A 23,121-nucleotide genomic window follows, 5' to 3' on the forward strand; every position below is an offset into this window, starting at 1 on the left:
TTGAATGATTGAAGTAAAACTTTTCTAAGGCTTAAATTTCAACATTTATAAAAAAATGTTTTGCATTTGGAGTGATTGATCTTACAATGAACTGGAAAATTCCAGTATGTAAAGTGAGTCGTAAGTTCTTTTGTAAAACGCACCCCTGATTTTCTTGGCCATGGTATGACTTTCACCTGCAAGTCCAGGGGTGGTCAACGGCATCAAATGCAACAGTAAAGGAGAAAATGCATGGCTGGACCGGGAGACAAATCCAGGACACCTTATTACTAGTCAGAAGCTCTAACTTCTGAGCTATCAAGGCCGAGATCCAAGGTCCATATAGCCCAAACCACTTGTTTGGGACACTGATATTGGCTCAACAATAAGTCATGTACACACCTCAAGATGTGACCATATCTTAGTAAACTGTAATTATTCTAATTTCTGCCGTCACTTTAAAAAGATTCTCACAAACATTATCTGGATATCTGCTGTAAGCTTACTACAAATCTGACCTATTCTATAGTACCAATAACAAATCAGTCTGCGAAATTAGCGGTAGTCCGAACGCCTGCGGCCAGTGATTTTCCTGTCGGACTTGTAAAATCCGCTTGGCAACAAGTCCGACTGGCTTGTAAAAAAAATTTACCTGTTGGAGTTTTAATTTGACAATTGGAAGTAAATAAATATTACGCGCATGCTCAAGTCATAGAATTAGAATAATTCGCCCCAAACAAAGTAATTCGCCCCATTAATCACTCGGTCTGTTCCGGATTTGTCTTGAAAATTATTCAGATTTCGCATGCATATAATTTACTTTCATTTTCAATGACTTTCATTATTCTTCTTTTTTTTTTTTCAGGCAAGTGAAATCGAGTTCGGGCATGTGGATTTCCTGAAAATGGTTGCCCGAATGGTTTGTGGTTTGCAAATCTTAATATCATTGACTGCAAATTACTTTCACTTTGCCAAATTGTAAAGATTGTTTCTTAAATACTTTAACCCCTGCCCTGCCCTCCAGCTTCATGGTTTGAAAAAAAAAATTGAATCTACACATGTCAATGCTATCACAATAATCAAACATATTGTAGCCTTAGTTTTTTGTGACAAAAAGATTTTTCTTAGAGAAATTTTTTTGATACATTTCTGAGTAAAATTCAAATCTTCAGTATGGCCCTAAGCTGACCTGACCCTGACCCCAGGGGCAAACAGTTCAACAAACTCAAATCTACATTATGTGCAAGTTTAGTGGAATCGCTATCTTGCATGCACAAGGGTCATACCACAACCAAGTTCAATTTGGAATATTTGAACATTTTGGAACAAAATATCAATTTTTTTTTTTATTTGTAGACTTTTTGTACTTCATTGGAATTTATGAATTTTTATAAGCAGTGAATATGAATATTGTATAGATACTTATTACCACCCCTCTTTTTATCTTAAGATAACATGAAGTTTATTCGAATAAAAATGAATTTACCAAAATTATCTAGCCTTTCTGATAATGCAGTCTCTGGATTTGCCCCAATTCCTTGATTAGATTTCTTTACATGAAACCCACTGATTATGGCATCACAGACCGTGGAAGTATATTTTGGGTAAACAATTAAATGTGTTAGCTAACAAGTTATTTACTGCTTCTGATCAACAGAATGCGTTTTTTATAACCCATAGAACATAAAACTGCCTTATGTAATAAAAAAAATCAAACTCTGTTTAACAATATTGAATATCTATTTCAATCAATAATAAGATATTAAACAGATACATACTTCACTAGCATTTGCAAAATGTCAGTACATTGAACAAAATATGTTTACAAGATGTCAATAAATATTCAGGTAGCCATAAAACAAAATATCAATCATTCACTATTAACACAGTCCATAGTGTGACAGAGTGCACATAAAATAAGACCAGATTCTCTGTGAGAACTGGAGAGTAGCATGATTGGTCAGTATCACAGTTTTGTACGAGGGACAGTGGAAGTTGTGTCGAGGGGATCATGTCTCTGGAAGGGGGTCATCCTCTTCCTTCAGCAGTCCTAGTTCCCGCAGGAAGGCCGACTCTTCGTCGATATATGCCTGGTACTCCTGTTTCAGCCTGTACTCAATCTCCTCATCAGTCAGTACTACATTTGGAGCAATCTGTAAAGGGAAATAACTCTTTATTCATATAAAAAAAAAAACAAATTCTGTTGTTATATTACTATAAAACAAGATTTTTTTCTCTGGCTAATAACCAAGAATTTTGTTTTGCATGTTAATTAAATGTAATTTTGTGTTAGATCAATATAAGAATTAACAATTTCTGACACAATTTTGTCTTGGCAGGAAATCAACTTCTAAATCATTTTAATTCCTTCACTACTGACCCCAGCTTTCCTCTTATGTTCCTGTTCTATTTCTCGCTTCTCGTTCTCCCTGAAGTCCCATCTCATCACAACAAACGAACGCCTCTTTACCTCCCGCTCGAAGTAGTTAGAGATCCCCGAAACCTGAAACAGACAATATAGACAGCTGATAAAACAACCAATGGCAGTCAAAAGAGATCCAAGATTTAGGTCTCTCTTCATTTACTGTCTTATCAAAATCATATATACATGTACATACTTATGGTATTCTTTTAAAATTCTAAACATGTTTTATTCTGTATTTAATACATAAAGCAGCAAGCATTAATGAGCCTTCTCCTCCTACTCATCTTAAAATGTGTATGCCAATCAAAAGCTCCATTAACAAGCTTCACACATCAATGTGTCCGGAATACATCATAAACTGGGGCAGGCTATCAATGCATTTAGTGACAGCAAATTTTAAAAGAATATCTAGTTGAAACCCTTTTCAAAAAATCCTGTTGTTTTGAAATCCTTCTTCATGAATGAATTATTCATAAGACATAGTTATTTCCCTTTATAGCATATGAGCTGAGTTATTTCCCTTTATAGCATATTTCCTGTTCACTACATGAGATGAGTTATTTCCCTTTACAACACTACATGAGATGAGTTATTTCCCTTTCAGCACTATATGAGATGAGTTTTTTTCCCACTACATGAGTTATTTCCCTTTCCAGCACATGAGATGAGTTATTTTCCTTTTCAACACTATATGAGATGAGTTATTTCCCTTTCACTACATGAGATGAGTAATTTCCCTTTACAGCTCTGTACATGAGATGAGTTATTTTTCTTTCACATGAGTTATTTCCCTTTCACTAGATGAGATGAGTTATTTCCCTTTCACTACATGATATTATGGATAGGATTCTGAAATCTCACCTCGTTAGGTGTGGGTTGTCTTAAACTCCATGGAATCTCCAAGATGTGTAATGTCCCAGCATGGTCTCCCACAGCCAATAAATGCTGCTTCTCTGTATTCAAACATTACACAGCTATATAACATTTATTACATTACAGCAAACTTCTGTATCATCTAAAAAGGTATGATGTTCAAACTCATTATTTTCCTCCAAATTAAATACCTGAGATTTTTCATGGACCATCAAAAGACCGTGTTAATGTACTTAAGGTGCACTTATGCGACACTTGGTAGGGGTATAAGTTGATGGTGGTGTATTTACATGACACTTGGTAGGGGTATATGTTGGTGATGGTGGTGTATTTACATGACATTTGGTAGGGGTATATGTTGGTGATGGTTGATGGTGGTGTATTTACATGACATTTGGTAGGGGTATATGTTGGTGATGGTGGTGTATTTACGCGACACTTGGTAGGGGTATATGTTGGTGATGGTTGATGGTGGTGTACTTATGTGACACTTGGTAGGGGTATATGTTAGTGATGGTGGTGTACTTACGCGACACTTGGAAGGGGTATATGTTGGTGATGGCTGATGGGGACACGCTCTGTGTCAGCGTTGGTTCGTGTGTTTTATCCAGGAGGTCCCAGACGTCTACGCTCCCATCATGCTTAGCAATGAAGAAAACCGAGGGTCGTGATGGAGACCAATGACCAGTGGTCAGTTTGACAGGATTAGCACAAGACTGCAGAATGGGACCCGTCTGTAACACACAAATCGTGTAAAAATATTCTGACTAGATCATTGTTTTTAAAACACCCTTCTATCTATCTACATGTATGATAACATTTTGAAATCTTACGATAGTATATGTGTATAGTTAACACTCTAGGTATAATAAACTATACAGAAAGTTGCATTTAGAAAGGATCTGGATTTTAAAATTTAATGATACATGTATTTACAGTACCATGTAATTACATACTATGGAGTCTAGGACCCAATATTCTGAAATCCAAATGATTTAACATCTAGGTACATCAAAAGTTAACAAAACGCTTTATTAAATTAACTACGATAGCTGTTTTATCTACATGAAGACAAACACTTGTTACAATTTGTTTGATGGATTAGCACTACAACTCCCTCATCCACTTAAACCACAAGCACATTAAAAACTAAGTCATTATGAGACAGAACACCAATCACTTCATCACAAATCCTGTGTGGCGGAAAACAGCAAAACAATCAACAATCAATCAATCATCACAAATCCTCATACATCCATATTATATTTCCTATTCATGTATGTACCATGTGCAGGTCACCTGTTACATGGGCCATTACATGGGCCACTAAAGCTCATCTGACAAACTCCATACACTAATTTTAGAAATTAACATTTGATTAAGGTGAATACATAGACCAGGACAGTACAAATTGTAAACATTTATCAAATTTTTGGAGTTTTATTAACATCTAAATTATATACGTATGAGTAAGAACAATAAAAATTAAAACACTTGTTGACTTTTCAAGCATATTTATCTTGCATGTGATTCAGAATTATCTTTTTAATGAATTTATTCACATGTTACAGCTTTTGGTAACACTGCGTTTCAAACAACAAACTCCTGTTGATCAGGAAATTTTCTTCATGTTTACGACAGGTAAGCTAAAATCACACAACATTTCAAACCTTCCTCCTACCACCAGGCACTTACTTTCTTCTTATTCTCAGATATGTCCTCCTGTTAATATCACAGCTTAAAAAATCAATCCTACTACACACAAACAGACAGGCTTATTCTCTAATTCACCTTTCTTCAATACCACAGCTTAAAAAGGCTATCCTAATACTACTACTACTACTACTACTACACACACACACAAACAGACAGACAGGCTTATTCTCTAATTCATCTTTCTTCAATACCACAGCTTTTAAAAAAAGCCAATCCTACTACACACACACACAGACAGATATGCTTATTCTCAGACAAGTCTTCCTGCCAATATCACAAATTTTAAAATTAATGCTATCACACACATACAGACAGGCTTATTCTAATATGATTTCCTACAAGATAATTTTACTATCTACATGCTAAACAGCACAACACTACAGTAAGGAATCTAACTGTACATAAAAAAAAGAAATGTAAATGTCTAAAATAAATTTAGCATTACTAAAATTAAATAATTCCCTAAAAATTATCAATCTTATCATCATTATAAAAAAACAAATCAAAAAGTTTTTAAGCATTTGTAAAGATCAAAAAATTATTATGCATGCAAATAGTGAAATAAAAGAATGTTGAATTGTGGGAGAGAGAGAGGTAAATCATTACCTCCCTGACCCTTAAGAGGAACACAACGGGATAAAATCACGGATGTGAGAACAGATCACTTACTGTGACGCCTTCCTTCCAGACAGTAAATGTCCACCCTCCTACACACAAAATGATGTCACTGAAGAATGGTGATCGCTGAACCGTGTTCACTGGGCCGTCATGGATGGCATGGTAGAAATCAGGCTTGGGAGCTGTAATGTAGGGTTTCTATTATCATGTCACATTAACAGACAAAATTGTCATATCAAATCACACTTGAGGATGATGAATGGACCTCATTCTGACTTTATCTCCCGACCCAATGATAATGTTCCCCATGTCTGACCTTATCCCCCAACCTATTGACAATATTACTCATGTCTGACCTTATCCCTCAACCTAATGACAATGTTTCCTGTGTCTGACCATATCCCCGACCCAATGACAATATTTCCCATGTCTGATCTTATCCCTTAACCTAATGACAATATTTCCCATGTCTAACCTTATCCCCTCACCAATGACAATGTTTCCTATGTCTGACCTTATCCCCCGACCTATTGACAATATTTCCCATGTCTGACCATATCCCCTGACCCAACTATTGACAATGTTTCCCATGTCTGACCTTATCCCCCGACCTATTGACAATATTTCCCATGTCTGACCATATCCCCTGACCCAACTATTGACAATGTTTCCTATGTCTGACCTTATCCCCCGACCTACTGTTCATGTTTCCCTTGTCTGATCAAATATCCCTAACTATTGGCAATGTTTCCCATGTCTGATTGAATCTCCCTACCTACCAACAATGTTTCCCAAATACCCCTACATACTGACAATGTTTCCCTTGTCCCTACTTACTTAAAATGTCCCCAACTCTAACCATATCCCCTTATCTACTGACAATGTTCCCCAAATCTAATCTTTTCACCCTACTTTCTATATTCCCATTTCTACTCTTGTTCTGATCAGTTTTCTCTTCATATTTTCCCCATGTCCTGAACCTTCTCTTTATTTTACCTATAATTTTCCTTGTGTCCTTATTTTTTTCTACCTCATTTGTTGATAATGTTCCCTACATCCTAATCTTTTACCCCTTCTATTTCCCTATGTCCTAGTATTCCAACTTACTGAAAATTTTCCCAATATTCTAATCTTTCTTTCCTTATTTGCTAACCATTTTCCCTATATCCTGATTTTGCCCCTCTTACTCATTTACAATTTTCCCCATCTTCTCATATTTTTTTCTTTGTTTCTAATGATTTCCCTGTATCCTGACCTGATCCCCTTACTTACTGACAACCTTCCCTGTGTCTTGATCTTTCCCCCTTGCTAACTGATAATTTTCTTGTGCCCTGATCCCCCCTTCTTTACGGACAACTTCCCGTGTCCTGATCTTGCCCCTTACATACTGACAAAATTTACCTTTATCTTGATCTTTTTCCCCCTACTTACAAATAATCTTCTCTATGAACTAATCTTTTCCCCTTCCTTACTACATGTAACAATTTTTCCTATGTTTTGATCTGTTCCATCTTACTAATAATTCTCCCTAAGGACTGATCTTTCCCCCTTACTTACTGACAATTTCCCATTTGTCCTGATCTTTTCCCCATACTTACTAATAGTTCTCCCTGTGTCCTGATTTCCCCCTTACTTACTGACAATTTTTCCTGTGTCCTGATTTTTCCCCCTTACTGACAATTTTCCCTATGTCCTGATCTTTTCCAACATACTGACAATTTTTCCTGTGTCCTAATCTTTTCCCCTTACTTTCTGACAATTTTTCCTGTTTTGATCTGTTCCCCTTACTTACTGACAATTTTTCCTATGTTCTAATCTTTTCCCTTATTTACAGATAATTTTCCCTGTGTCTTTTCTCACTTAATAACAATTTTCCTTGTGTCTTTTCTCACTTAACTTACTAACAATTTTCCCTGTGTCCTGATCATTCCCCCTTACTTACTGACAGTTTTCCCTATGTCCTGATCTTTCCCCCTTACTTACTGACAATTTTTCCCATGTCTCTGATCTTTTCCCTTACTTACTGACAGTTTCCCAATGTCCTGATCTTTCCCCCTTACTTACTGACAATTTTCCCTGTGTCCTGATCTTTCACTGGCATCCAGTCCACATACACCACCTCTCCATCCTGATAAAAGCACATCATGGTATGCAAAATACTTCCTTTGAATGAAACTTTTTTTTGTAAATAGCTTTTGTAGTTTTTACATTACAAAAAGTCAGAGAATGAAAAAACAGAATACAAAAGTGCATAAAGTTACTATGTCCTGGACTTCAAAGGACATATCCACATAATGAAGCATATAAATGAATAAAAACTCATCAGAATTCCACTAGAACACCATGCTTCTATATTTAGGTTGATTATACAAAACCTGTTTGTATGCTACAGCTATATAAAACAACCCCAAGTCTGTCTGTAAACCCCAGCTTATGTGGGTGGCTCTCAAATCTGTTCATACACAGTTTTGGAATCGAGTAGACCATTATATAATGTGTGATGTATTGTGGTGTACAGCAGTTTTGGAATCGAGTGGACCATTATATAATGTGTGATGTATTGTGGTGTACAGCAGTTTTGGAATCGAGTAGACCATTATATAATGTGTGATGTATTGTGGTGTACAGCAGAACAACTTTTATTTACATGTCAGAACTATCTACACATGTATAAGAATATTTGTCCCTGCACGTTTCCTCATTATGTAAATGCATACAGTACATATATGGGCTCACTGATTAATATTACTCGTAATAAATGCAATTCACACAAGTAATTCAAGAGTGAAAGTGGTCAGAAATAATGGTCATTTCATGGTGTGTGAAACATAAAAGAAATTCTTTTTTGGGTATAGTTGGCAAGCCATGACAAATCCTTCATATCTTACTGCTATATATATCTTTGAAAAATGGAAGCCATGTTTACCTCCTCTGAGTAGTAAATATGATGTACAAATTGTGGATTTTCATAGCTTTGCAAAAGATGTAAAATTAATTAAAGGATTTTGTCAGCAGAAGTTTTGACTAGCACAGTGTATCCAATATGGTTTGTTGCATGGATGTTTTGAAGTATAATATGTACAAATAATGTGAAAATTGCAGTTCTGACACAAAGTGGACCTATCATTTTCAAAGCTGACTTATTGAAAAATTAGTATTTTGTTCAGATATTCAGAGAATTCTGTGAATTCATTCAATGATCATGATATCATAATTTGGGTACTATGACTACAACATGCAACATATTCATTAAATTTATTCATTGTGAATATATGAGTTATTTGTTGTGCATATAACATTTTTTGTGCATATAACATTTATTCACTGTGCCTATAACATTTATTCATTGTGCCTATAACAGTTATTCACTGTGCCTATAACAGTTATTCATTGTGCCTATAATAGTTATTCATCGTGCCTATAATAGTTATTCATTGTGTCTATTAGTTATTCATTGTGCATATAACAGTTATTCACTGTGCCTATAATAGTTATTCATCGTGCCTATAATAGTTATTCATTGTGCCTATAACAGTTATTCACTGTGCCTATAACAGTTATTCATTGTGCCTATAACAGTTATTCATTGTGCCTATAATAGTTATTCATTGTGCCTATAACAGTTATTCATTGTGCCTATAACAGTTATTCATTGTGCCTATAACAGTTATTCATTGTGCCTATAACAGTTATTCATTGTGCCTATAACAGTTATTCATTGTGCCTATAATAGTTATTCATCGTGCCTATAATAGTTATTCATTGTGCCTATAATAGTTATTCATCGTGCCTATAATATTTATTCATTGTGTCTATTACAGTTTTTTCATGGTGGAGTAGCCTGAATCTACTGTCTGTACATTCTTTAGTATTTTTTGAGGGGAGACTTTATAAATCGTGAACTCTTTGTGTTCTCTACGTGACAGGGATTCTTGTATTCTTTATGCGACAGTGACTTGTATTCTCTATGTGACAGTGACTTGTGTTCTCTATGTGACAGTGACTTGTATTCTCTATGCGACAGTGACTTGTATTCTCTATGCGACAGTGACTTGTATTCTCTATGTGACCGTGACTTGTATTCTCTATTTGACAGTGACTTGTATTCTCTATTTGACAGTGACTTGTATTCTCTATTTGACAGTGACTTGTATTCTCTATGCGACAGTGACTTGTATTCTCTATGTGACAGTGACTTGTATTCTCTATTTGACAGGGACTCTTGTATTCTCTATGTGACAGGGACTCTTGTATTCTCTATGTGACAGAATCTGTGACAAATTTTGGCACATTACCTAAAAAGGGGCATTAGGTTATACAAATACATGTACATTATGTGTAATGTTTAACAAAAGTCTAGCTTCAAAACATGTCCCAAAATTAAAAAAAATCGTTGGCAAAATTTGAAGTGAATTACACATTGTCTCTGATTTCCATAATGAATGAAAAGATGACATAAATTTCACAAAGGCATTGATTAAAAAGATGAACGAAATTGGAGATTGTTCAGAGAAGAAATATCAAAGAAAACACTTTCCTTCCAAAATTTTTCATAAAGTGTTAAAACTTGAACACTTTGAATAAAACCACAAGAAATATATCAAGACGTTATTAAAATCACGAGTTGTTTTTGGACAAAATGACTGTACTGTATTTGTACAGACCATTTCATTTCTTGAAACAGAAAATCTCACAAAAAATACCAATTTCTGTGTAAATATAATTAATGATACCATATATTTCAAAAATCTTACTGAACATCAACAGTTGTTTTGAAAAACATTCAAAATACTTAGCATTCTTTGTGTACCTAAATCAATAGTCCAAAAATTTGTCTCTAAATATCTTTTTTAAACCAAAATATATTGAATAAATCTTGTAAATTTGAAATAAATTCAACAAGATGTGGTTTTTCTTGAAATGGACAGAAGGATTGACAAAACATATATGTCATGTGATTGAGCTTTGTCCAAACAGAGTTATGATTTGTAGTTACACATCACTAAATAAATGATTAACTGGACTGCACAGAAAGGTGAAGGTTATAAATCTGGATACAGAAAAACAGCATATATACAACAAATAAAATATTACATGTTGGTTACTGGATGAAGAGAAGTTACCGGATGAAGAGGAGATGTTACTGGATGAGAAGATGTTACTGGATGAAGAGGAGATGTTACCAGGTGAAGAGAAGTTACCGGATGAAGAGAAGATGTTTCTGGATGAGAAGATGTTACTGGATGAAGAGATGATGAGTTACTGGATGAAGAGAAGTTACTGGATGAAGAGAAGATGTTCTGAATGAAGAGAAAGTATTCTGGATGAAGAGAAGATGTTATTGGATGAGGAGAAGATGTTATTGGATGAGAAGATGTTTTTGATGAAGAGAAGATATTACTCAAGGAGGAATAGGTGCTTCATACTGGAAACAGAGATGTAGGTCATTGGCATGCTATGTACATTGGAGCAAAGATCAAATCATTTGCCATAAACAAAGTGCAGGGAGTTCAAATGCAGTGTATGAAGAATTGGGGAAGTGTGACACTATGTACAGAGTGTGTGTGTTTGGTGCTGTGGACAGGTCTGAGCATACATTTACATGCATGGCAGTTGTACATACAGCTGTAGCGTGCAGTGCTGGTGACAAAAAGAGATAAGAGACTGTGCAAGACTAAGAGAGCAGAACCCTACAGGGAGTCAAGCTCATTCCCGGCCCAGCGGGCCTTAACTACCTCTGTCCCCACATAGAAATGAGTCTTGACACTCTGTAAAGTCCTCTTGTCTTTGCCAGACCCGGGTTTGTTTGAATAAAAACCGCCGCCCATTGCATTCTCCCGGCTCATGTCTGTGGCATCTGTTGCTTTGGACACTGAAAACAAATCAACATCAAGATTAATGGACACAAAATATATAGTAAATACAAGTTTACTTTGTAATTCATCCTGTAGTCTTTTCTATTGTGTGACAGCGAGACAAAATGGATTACAAGTAACAGATCTGAGATATTCTTATATCATGCTCAACAACAAATTCATTAGTATCATAGCACAAATTTATTGGCTCCATCAAAACACATATATGGTAATGCAGATATTAAACATTCACTAAGCACTATCAACCATTCGTGCAATTTGTCACTGTTCAAATACACACAGATTTAGTACTACATATCAACTAAAAACACAACGATGAATACTGTCACTTGTGGTTCTAATCATTTTAGATTCAAATGTTGTTACGATGACATAATGACATTAGAAATGAGCAGTATGATCGCAAATGATCGTGTTGCTATTCTTACCATCTCTCCGCTCTGTAAAAATCAGCCGAATTAGAACTACACTTGACTGTACAACAGAGGGCTACTTTAATCACTAGTACAATCTAATAATTTAAATCAGGACTGGGCTGAATTCCTCAGAAATCAGAGGAAAACTGGTCAAAAAGGGAGGAAAATATCTCACCACACCTGGAAAAATATCATTTTCTATCACTTTAGATTAAACCCAGATTGTTTAATTCTATCTATCTATATCTATATACACACACACACACACACATATATATATATATATATATCTGTGTGTGTGTGTGTGTGTAGTTATGAGGACTTTGAACTCTCAGAAACGATATTTCACTGATAAAGCAGACAAGATTGCAGATATAAAATCTAATGAAATAGAAATGATTTAACAGCATTGTCTTATATGATGTCCATTTCCTTCTTGTACCCCAATACTTTCTTAGTCATATATTAACACTCTGCCTTGTCTTCTATATGCAAACTTCTACCCATGTCAGATGATGGAATGTTTAAATGTACTGTGTGTGTAATTAATTCAAATTATTAGAATTGAATTGATATGACTTTAGCAGTTCAGCTTAATTTAATTTGTTAATGACTTAAGAAATATAAAACACATTCATTTGTCATAATGGACAACTTACTTTCAAACTCTAAATGAACAAAATAATATATCAATAACACATTTCTCATCCTTTCAAACTTCCCTAGACGGTTATCTCAGTGACATCTCATCTGTAGTTAGTGAGATTGAATCTAACGGGTTTTCCTTATTATTTCCTACAAAATTGCTGTCTTTTACTATAAATATAATAGATTTTGAACTTTTAGATATCACAAAGATTCTTGTACATATCCTCAAACTTTCCATTCATAACAGTTTTCTGTGGTGTGACATACTTAAGCTTACAATCAGTTTTCTGTGACATACTTAAGCTTACAATCAGTTTTCTGTGGTGTGACATACTTAAGCTTACAATCAGTGACTTACGAGCTCGTCTGTCTCCCTGCTTCTCCTGAATGGAGAACTTGACAGGACTGTGGTCTCCCCCGGGCTCGGATTTGTGCAGATGGACCTACAAGACAGATAACATTTAAATGAGATGAAGCTCTATAGATCAGTGTTTGTTATGAGACCAGTAACAGCCAATGAAAATTAAACCATTTAGGTCAGTGTTTGTTATGACACCAGTAACAGCCAATGAAAATTAAACCATTTAGGTCAGTGTTTGTTATGAGACCAGTAACAGCCTATAGAAATTAAACCCTTTAGGTCAATGTTTTTTATGAGACAAGTAACAGCCAATAGAAATTAAACCCTTTAGGTCAGTATTTGTTACGAGACTAGTAGCAGCCAATGAAAAAAAAACCCCACTTTGTCGGTGTTTGTTATGAGACCAGTAACAGGATATGGAAATTAATAAGGAACACTGATACATCATGCTCACTCAAAATATCTACAAACGGTATATGTTGGTCTTATATGTACATGATTTTACCTTCAACATGGGTTTCCATGACAGATCCAAATGTTTAAATGTTGTAGGAACGCCCAGCTGGGATTTGTCTTCTTTCTCAACTTTAGGGATGAGGTTGAGTTGGCCTGGCCCTTTTGGGGGCCTTGTGTCCCAGAAAAGGATACTGTAGTCTGCTGCACAGGTCATGACTTGGCAGGACTGCATTGACTTGTTTTCCTGGGGTACACCCATTCTATTGACCTGTCCAAAATAACACAAATGCATTACATATCACACCATTTTTTTTGGCAATATCTAACAAATAAATTTCATTTTGGTAAATCCATGAGGGTATGAACTGCAACTCTTTCCACCGGCATGATTCATGATGCACGTTAGCACTTCATGAAAAGTATGCCAGTGTGATGCATTGCTGTTCATATCCTCCTGTATTTTCAGAACTGAAATTTATTTCTTATAGATAAGATAAGTTTTATTCCAATTTTGGGCCCAGAGGGCATAAAAGCAAGACAGATAATAAAGATGGAAATTTCAAAAAAGAAAGAAAGTTTACAACATTAGCTACAGGTTACATAGATTGCAAACTACATGTGGATGTAGCATGTTGGGGAAATGAGTACATACATATATGAATTGCTAATCATGTGTATACACAAGTATATGGACAATATCAGTATTATACCAACAAATGAATAATAAACTATAATAATTTTTGCAGTTTTAAAGCATCACTTCTTTTTCTGAAAGTTTGAACTAAATATTCGCTCAATTTGACAATTACTGGTTTGTCTTCATTAATCATCAACCAAGTAAATTTGTCCTTATTTGTTAAATAGATAAAATTTTTGTTGAGCTTGTATATACCATTAAAAAACATATTTCTCTCTTCAACATAGAATGGACAATCAGTGAGGAAATGAAATTCATCTTCTACACAATTAAGGTGAACTACATAATTCACATATTCTTTTGTTTCTTTCTAAAGAAATCTTCTGGCCAGAATTGGTTTTTGTAAATTCATATCTTTCTCTTTCAATTCGAAGGTCATGTGCACTAATTCGAAATCTACATAGAGTTTTTCTTAATTCTAGGGATTCTAAAAATATATAACTTTCCAAAGTAAAGTTTTCTTTATACGAAAAATATGTTGCAAGTTTTCCTGATTTCTGACCCTCTTCACGTCTTTTTGACCAGTAAAGTAAAAATTGTTTCCGTACCTGATTCTTCATTTGTTTTTTGAAAAATGATAATTTGAGATTTTTACAATTGGGTACCAAAATGCCCATTTTTCCCCTAAAATAACTAATGTTTTTGTACTAACAATTTATATTATATGAATTCAGATTGATATTCTCTGTATAAGCACTGTATAACAGGGATGATTCTGGGCAATTCTCAAGTCTATGCCAATATAGTAAAATACTTCGGATTATAGAGCAGAACATAGGATATCTTATATTTACATTCTACTTTCATTTCTGTCAGAATTCCCAGTCGGAATAAGCTTATCTTATCATCTATAAATAAAATTTATTTTAATGCTATGTATCAGTATGATTTGATAACTTTTGTTTGAATCTGGACAACACTATTGATGGAACAGTATGATGGCATCTCTGTTGAAGAGCATCTAAGTCTTTTCAGGAATCTTTTCTATTGGGATGTGCACTACATTTATCTTAATGTCTGACATTACTGATATTGGAAAATCTTAGTACAGTGTATGAAGACTGGAGAAAGAAAAGCATCATTCGTGACTGAGAAATATTGCCGAATGAGCTATACAGAGACATGATTAAAAAGAAGATGGTTGCTTGATGGAAGAATTGATGTTGCCTTGGATACAGCTGCCTACCTCCATGTGATCTGGGACCCACTGTACATCAGTGATAGCTGCTCGATGGCTGTTCTCTATGCTGGATACTGCACAGTATCGCACTATTGGAGTCTTCAGGGCATTGGGATCCTCAAATCCAGGCTAGCCAAAACAATCAGACACATGTACATTACAAAATAGTCTTTCTAAAATACAGAAAGAATGTGTGACTTCAAACATTTTGAAATAGAACTAAATAACTAAGAAACACATGTTACATATGATTACATGTATATATATACAACAATGTGAGGATAAAAATCTCCTGCTTTATTGACTATCAATTCTGTCTTTCTTAGTCCACATTTGAGGTATAAAACAATACCACACATCTGTTAGCCTTTGTTAAATCATTTGCAGTTTCAGAGACATAAAACTCACCAACACATTCGATTTTTTGTTTCTGTTTCCTCCTCGAGGTTGCTTCAGCCGGTCAGCGTGGGCAGAAATATCCCATAATACCACCTGTCCATTGTAACATCCACCACATATAATGTTGGGATCGGACGGACTGAACTGGAAGCTGTAGATGTCATCAGGAGCCTCCAGCAGTAACTGATTACAAGAAAATAGTCAAAGCTGTCATCTTATCATTTCTGATAGTGTATTTTCTTACTACTTTTGGTACAGAGATAATACATTTACCTGGGGTGGGGATATATGGGATCAGTCTGGTAGAAATAAAACATTTACCTGGGGATGTATGGGATTGGTTTGGTATAGAGACAAAACATTTACCTGGGGATGTATGGGATTGGCTTGGTAGAGAGATAAAACATTTACCTGGGGATGTATGGGATTGGCTTGGTAGAGATCAACATTTACCTGGGGATGTATGGGATCGGTTTGGTAGAAATAAAACATTTACCTGGGGATGTATAGGATCATTTGGTAGAGAGATTAACATTTACCTGGGATGTATGGGATTGGTTTGGTAGAGATAAAACATTTACCTGGGAATGTATGGGATTAGCTTGGTAGAGAGATAAAACATTTACCTGGGAATGTATGGGATTAGCTTGGTAGAGAGATAAAACATTTACCTGGGGATGTATGGGATTGGTTTGGTAAAGATAAAACATTTACCTGGGGATGTATGGGATTGACTTGGTAGAGATAAAACATTTACCTGGGAATGTATGGGATTAGCTTGGTAGAGAGATAAAACATTTACCTGGGAATGTATGGGATTGGCTTGGTAGAGAGATAAAACATTTACCTGGGGATGTATGGGATTGGTTTGGTAAAGATAAAACATTTACCTGGGGATGTATGGGATCGGTTTGGTAGAGATGAAATATTTACCGTGGGATGTATGGGATTGGCTTGGTAGAGAGATAAAACATTTACCTGGGGATGTATGGGATTGGTTTGGTAGAGATAAAACATTTACCTGGGAATGTATGGGATTAGCTTGGTAGAGAGATAAAACATTTACCTGGAAATGTATGGGATTAGCTTGGTAGAGAGATAAAACATTTACCTGGGGATGTATGGGATTGGTTTGGTAAAGATAAAACATTTACCTGGGGATGTATGGGATCGGTAGGGTAGAGATGAAATATTTACTGTGGGATGTATGGGATTGGCTTGGTAGAGAGATAAAACATTTACCTGGGGATGTATGGGAGAGATAAAACATTTACCTGGGGATGTATGGGATCGGTTTGGTAGAGATAAAACATTTACCTGGGGATGTATGGGATCGGTTTGGTAGAGAGATAAAACATTTACCTGGGGATGTATGGGATCTGCAAAACTCCAGATGAGGATCAGAGAGGGAGTCATTATTACTTTGGCTGCTGAGTCAATTCTCTCATCAAATGTCATTTTTTCTGCCACCGACACAGCGACAACCCCTGCAAGGTTTAAATTGATTTGTCAGTTCTAACTCTATATCATCAATAGAGATGTATGTAAATCTGTTTACAAAAGTCCTTTACCTTTGACCGTGGGATGCCATTGTATACATGTGATGCTCTTTTCTTTGCTAAACTGAAGATCTGTGAAAGACTGGTATTCCTGTTTCATGATAAACCAGTAATTAGAACAAATCAAAGCAGTAATATGATATATGTAAGAAGCCATACCTAGAGCAGTATAAGTTGAAAATCCCCCAACTACTTACAGCCTGACCTTGATATAGGTGTCTTACTATAAGTACAGCCTGACCTTGATATAGGTGTCTTACTATAAGTACAGCTTGACCTTGATATAGATGCCTTACTATAAGTACAGCTTGACCTTGATATAGGTGACTAACTAGGAGTACAGCTTGACCTTAATATAGCTGCCTTACTATAATGAGATTATACAATACACACAGGTGTTTTTCTTATAATGGGTGATCATGTGATTTTGATAAAGGTTTCTTACTTTGATGTAATAATTTGACCTAGATACAAGAGTCTTATGAGCATATGACTGACATACAGGTGCTTTTCTTTAGGTGATCATGTGACCTTGATAGAGGTGCCTTACTATGAGGAGATTATAAGATACATACAGGTGCTTTTCTTTAGGTGATTGTGTGACCTTGATAGAAGTGCCTTACCTTGAGGTGAGCATATGACCTACATACAGGTGCTTTTCTTTAGGTGATTGTGTGACCTTGATAGAGGTGCCTTACCTTGAGATTATAAGATACATACAGGTGCTTTTCTTTAGGTGATTGTGTGACCTTGATAGAGGTGCCTTACCTTAAGGTGGTTATCTGACTTGTTGCCAAAGTTTTCCTCAGCATTCCCGAGATGGAGCCAATCAATGTAGAACACGTCCATGATTTCATTCTGTTGTAAGGCCAACTTAAATCTATAAGAAATAAATGTACTACTCAGCTTAAATCTATATCAAACAAGAGCAACAACAAGCAGAACATCCCCTTGTCAAATTGTACAGTAACACTCATTCATCAGAAAATAATAGAAATCTGAAAATAGGCACAACATAGATGACAAAATGGTCAATATACATATCAAATATATCCATCAATAGGGTTCAAAACTCATCATGGAAAACCAGCATGCACAGTTTGATTACCTTCACGTTGTTCTATTCCAATCCACAAGTTTTAAGAAATTCATTCCTGTGGCTGTGACCTTGACCATTGAAAATGTTTAACAACTCACCACGGAGAACAAGTATGCACATCTGATCCCCCCTCCCAGTGCAAGTTTGATCACTCCCCCCCTCCCCACCCCCACCCCCCAAGTGCAAGTTTTATCTGAATCCTGCCAAAAAGGATTTTTGAAAATACCCTCAGTGGTCTTGATCTTTGACCCCTGACAGACTGACCAACACAGATGATATCATGACAAACTGATCAACACAGTGGATGTAGTGACAAACTGACAAACACACACATGAGTTGGTGACAAACTGACCAACACAGATGATATTTTGACAAACTGAGTGACACAGATGACGTTACCTTGGTGTGACAGATTCTGCCGATGTCTGGAGGTTTTTGGAGTTTTCCAGCTGTTCCTTTTCTTTCTGTGAGAACTCCCTGGGCTGGTATTGGGTACAGGCATTACGGGGGTATTTCCAGTCAGTCTGGGTCCCCATGTCCGTAAAGTCGGGGATAGACTACAAGAAAGAGACAGGGTTTATACAGGGGGTCTCAATCTTTTAATGACACAGATGTCTTTATTTCTCAAACTACAGTCTACATATTTATTCTTTTTTACAATTATGTCCATAAAATAATCTCTGTTCATGATTAATTCTAATCCTAAAAAAAATCTAAATATACATTATGCAATGCAGTACGGTGCCAGTACCTGAATACATTTGTCCAGTTCAATCTTTTTTAGGTCAAAAGTTCGGTCATCAAAGGAGGTACAGTCAATACAGCCATCCTTAGCATCCGCTACGTTGCGATCCTTAAAGCTGTAGGGTGCCCCAAACTCTCGCCTTATTCTCTTCACTGATACTTTTAGCTGCAATGTGAAGTTTTACAGTTTCTCTTAATCTTGAATAGAACTTTTATTGACATCCTCTCTTATAATTACTAACATGGTAGTCTCCATTTCTGAGGGCAAAATCTTTTTTTCTATCCATGAATCCAAGTATAAACTCTTCAAATGCAAAAATATTGAATGTACAAAGACTAAACGAATGAAATCAACATGCATCCCATAATTCTCAAACTACCATACAAACTGCATACATATCCAAAACTCATTTCTTCATTGAATAAACCAGTAGATCAAATATTTAACATCTAAAAGTTTTTGTTGTTTGCATAGAACAAGAATGACTATGATCAAGTTCTGAATACTGTAGATTCCTTATGCGTGATCATGAATTAGTGTGTAGTCTGTTAATCAAGAGTTCTTACATGTAATATAGCAACAGAAAATTAAAAGTGAGTAATTTTATTTCGAGAGTGATGTCTCTCGCAAATTACGTGATAATAAATTTCTCGTGTATATTCAGGAATCCACAGTAACTTTTTTCATGTTCTAATAAAATTTAATATGATCACAACGAAAAATTTTTAAAAGAACGGTTTTATTATGTGAGCACTTACCCTCCGTCTGTTCTCTGTGACACTCTCCTCCTTGATTTCTTTCTCGCTGCCTAGCGATACCCAGTCCTTTGGCTCCGGAGGGATATATGTGTATACCATTTCCTCTTCTTGATCTCCTCCTTCCCCACCATCTGGTCCCTGGGGCTAAAATAATGCAAGTCTTCATTGTATGTGAATTCATCAAATGTTTATGTTGCTGTGTATGCAGAACTCTCACTAGCTCAAAGGCACATATCAAGTTTGTACATTTGCAAGTTATATACAATTGTGCGGTTATTCGCAAAACTGTTCTACACTTTAAAGTTGTGAAATGACATGTATTTCAAAATCACCATCCAGTACATCTTTAAAACTTACTCATTCAACTTTCAGATATCTGGAGCATCCTTTTTTCCCCAACAAATTTTATAAATTACCATATTGATTTCATATGCTTGCAACAGAATGCTGAGAATGATTGACAAAATAAACTTACATTTAGGAACTTCTCTTTGGCTTCCTCTGTAATGGCGCAATAAAAATTCTGTCCAAACTTAAAGTCAAAATCATACACCACCAAAATTTCATCCGAGGGATAATCCTGTTGAACACAAAAAACAATACAAAAATTTTTAATGCAGGGAAAACAAATGATTTCTTTACAGCAACATTCTTGTGGTCAACGAAAATTAATCACTAAGTGATCAAACAAAGAAGATATATAAATAATACTATATGAAACTTTTTTGTGGTACAACCAAGTACAGTACTTTGATTCAGGCAGAATTTCATTTCAAGACTTACTATGACCTCCTGTTTTATGGGGTGGAAGTCACACACAGCAGCCCTATTACGCATATCGTCCAGAATTTCCTGCTTCGTGATGATTTTGATCGGATTTTCCTCAGTCACATCTTGGTCGGCTCGGCAGTGGAAAATCTCCTGTGATTTGGATGATAAGAACAGGGCCACCATTCCCTCCGGAATGCCTGAAACAGTTGTCATCATTTTGTGTTATAAAATCATCAGCAATCCAGACCCCACCAGATGTATCCCGCCATAGCCTCATTGTCACCTGGAGTCAACCGCATTGAAGTACCGCTCATATAATAACAACCTCTCCTCTCCCTCTCAGTGTTTGTGGAAATCATAAAATAACAATCTCTCTCTCTCTCTCTCTCTTTCTTAGTGTTTGTGAGAAGGACTGACTGATAAAATAACAATCTCTCTCTCTCTCTCTCTCTCTTAGTGTTTGTGAGAAGGCCTGACTGATAAAATAACAATCTCTCTCTTAGTGTTTGTGAGAAGGACTGACTGATAAAATAACAATCTCTCTCTCTCTCTTAGTGTTTGTGAGAAGGACTGACTGATAAAATAACAATCTCTTCTTCCACCAAAAGTTCGTAAGAAACACTGACACATATAATAACAAACCATCCTTTTTTCCTTAGTGTTAGAATTGTAAGGACTGATATGTGAAATAAAAATACCTTCTCCCTCAGGGAATTGTGGATAATTAGTTCAACATACTTTCTTTTCCCAATGAGGATAGTGAGAAGGACTGACACAACAATAAAATAACAAACCTTCTTCTCCCTCTCCCTCTGCAGGAGGTGCATCCTCCACTTTCTTGTCTTCTGCTGCTTTTGTCTTTGCATTCCCTGTAAAACAGTAAAAGCCTTAGTTAGACTCAACCTCTCAATCATGTCTACTGCATTCCTGTACAACATTAAAAGCTCTAGTTAGACTAGACTTCTACATCATGTTTACTGGTACCATGTGCTTTTATCTGCCTGGAATCATCAACAAACTGAAGTCACAATTATTTCAAAATCAAAAACCCACCCCAACATATATTATGCCAATATGGGTGGGGGAAAAATATGATGCAATTCGGATTAGTCCCAATTGATTATTGAGTTACTGGTTTGCTCCAAACCTGCAATGCACACATATAAAGATTGTGTAATAAAGTAAGCAAGCTAACCCTTGGATGGTGTCGCTCGGCCTTTCTCCGCTTTTCCACCTTTAGGACTTTTTTGACCGCTGGACACTCTTTTTCCACTTCCTGGTTTACCTTGTTTGGGAGTCTTCTTTCCGGCTGTGTCCTAGATGTCATAAAAAAGCATTATCAAAACTGAAAGTGTAATGAAATAATTCCATATTTTCAATAAAAGCATTATATTCTGGGTCATGTTTTTACAACTGCTATTACCTGATCTTTCTCATTTTGTTCTGATGTCTTTTTCTCCTTTTCTGATGTATCATCCATGACTGTAAATGATATTAAAAAAAAATTGTTTACAGTTTGAAAGATGCTGATATAACCACAAGCCTCTGAATTTCATGTATTTATATATAGAGGGGATATACATATTACCCTTACTTCACATCTTACGCAGTCTGATTAAAACCACCCACCCCCCCCCCCCCTCCTCCTTACACTCACGAGTGTAAGGAGGAGGGGGGTGGTTTTAATCAGACTGCATCTTACGCTGTATTGATAGAAATTCAGAGACCTGTGATTAATCTCCGGAAGATTCGAGGCTGGATATTTGGACACAGAGGAGGCGTCAGTCCAAATATCCAGCCTAGATGAATCTCGCTGAGATTAGCCTGGGATATAACCCCAAGTAGATCTAACCATAAATCATCCCCCAAGAAAAATGTAGAAATGGCCAGGACGTAGATTAATAATAAGCCCATTTTATGATCACTTCTATCATTCAGAAGCGGTAAAAAAAATAATTCGAAACGTGCTATCCACCAAAACTTTGAGGATGATTTCCAACGATACTGTACGTACGTGCACAGAATGACAACTGAGGAATTTCGAACGGGATATGGATATTGCATCCATGAAAACAAATACAAGTCTAGTTACAAAAAAATGAAAGGATATATAATTCCTTATGATTAGTACTTAAAAGGTAACTGTGGGTATCTTGTAATGCGAACGATAGTAACTATCATGAGTGTTGTACGATCGTTAGGCTAGTTTATTTGTTAATCTTCTCTCCATTTAATCAAAAGATATTCAAATCCACTCTATAATGAAAATATGTCGCTAGTGAAATATTCACTCCTAACTTACCTTTGCTCTAAATAGTTTAATTGACTAAACTTTACTCTTTCTTTGTACAGGGCGACTGTCTAATTCATAAAGGACGCCATATTTGAAGTCCCCGTATATACGCCACTTTTGGTCGTTCGTAGCAACGGCTAAAAATAACTTAAGGTGCTTTGAACATTACAAAAAAGTAATGATAAAGAATAAAGAAATACGTAACCGGAGTTTGCCATCTTTATTATATAGTACTTAGTTTTAATCATAAT

The 23,121-nt window shown here is 35.8% G+C and overlaps 1 protein-coding gene across 2 annotated transcripts; it reads right to left on the bottom strand.

Moving 5' to 3' along the window:
- Window positions 1-1,700: 1,700 nt before the first annotated feature.
- On the bottom strand, window positions 1,701-22,983 carry LOC125670636 (dynein axonemal intermediate chain 3-like). Of its 2 annotated transcripts, XM_048905924.2 has the most exons (24): window positions 22,880-22,983; window positions 22,001-22,059; window positions 21,773-21,893; window positions 21,372-21,446; window positions 20,590-20,774; window positions 20,282-20,386; window positions 19,807-19,950; window positions 19,055-19,213; window positions 18,703-18,860; window positions 17,972-18,083; window positions 17,216-17,294; window positions 17,007-17,131; window positions 15,654-15,827; window positions 15,252-15,374; window positions 13,418-13,636; window positions 12,910-12,994; window positions 11,347-11,483; window positions 7,676-7,739; window positions 5,663-5,793; window positions 4,973-4,999; window positions 3,807-4,011; window positions 3,266-3,357; window positions 2,360-2,482; window positions 1,701-2,132 (listed from the first exon to the last, which is right to left on the bottom strand). In XM_048905924.2, exons 2-24 carry the CDS (start codon window positions 22,055-22,057, stop codon window positions 1,989-1,991), a joined length of 2,844 nt encoding a protein of 947 aa, XP_048761881.1. In that variant the 5' UTR covers window positions 22,058-22,059; window positions 22,880-22,983; the 3' UTR covers window positions 1,701-1,988. The 2 variants fall into 2 exon arrangements, with proteins under 2 accessions (XP_048761881.1, XP_048761883.1); XM_048905926.2 differs by lacking the exon at window positions 4,973-4,999.
- Window positions 22,984-23,121: the final 138 nt, after the last annotated feature.

Source organism: Ostrea edulis, chromosome 4 (assembly GCF_947568905.1).
Source record: "Ostrea edulis chromosome 4, xbOstEdul1.1, whole genome shotgun sequence".
NCBI classification, from domain to species: Eukaryota; Metazoa; Mollusca; class Bivalvia; order Ostreida; family Ostreidae; genus Ostrea; species Ostrea edulis.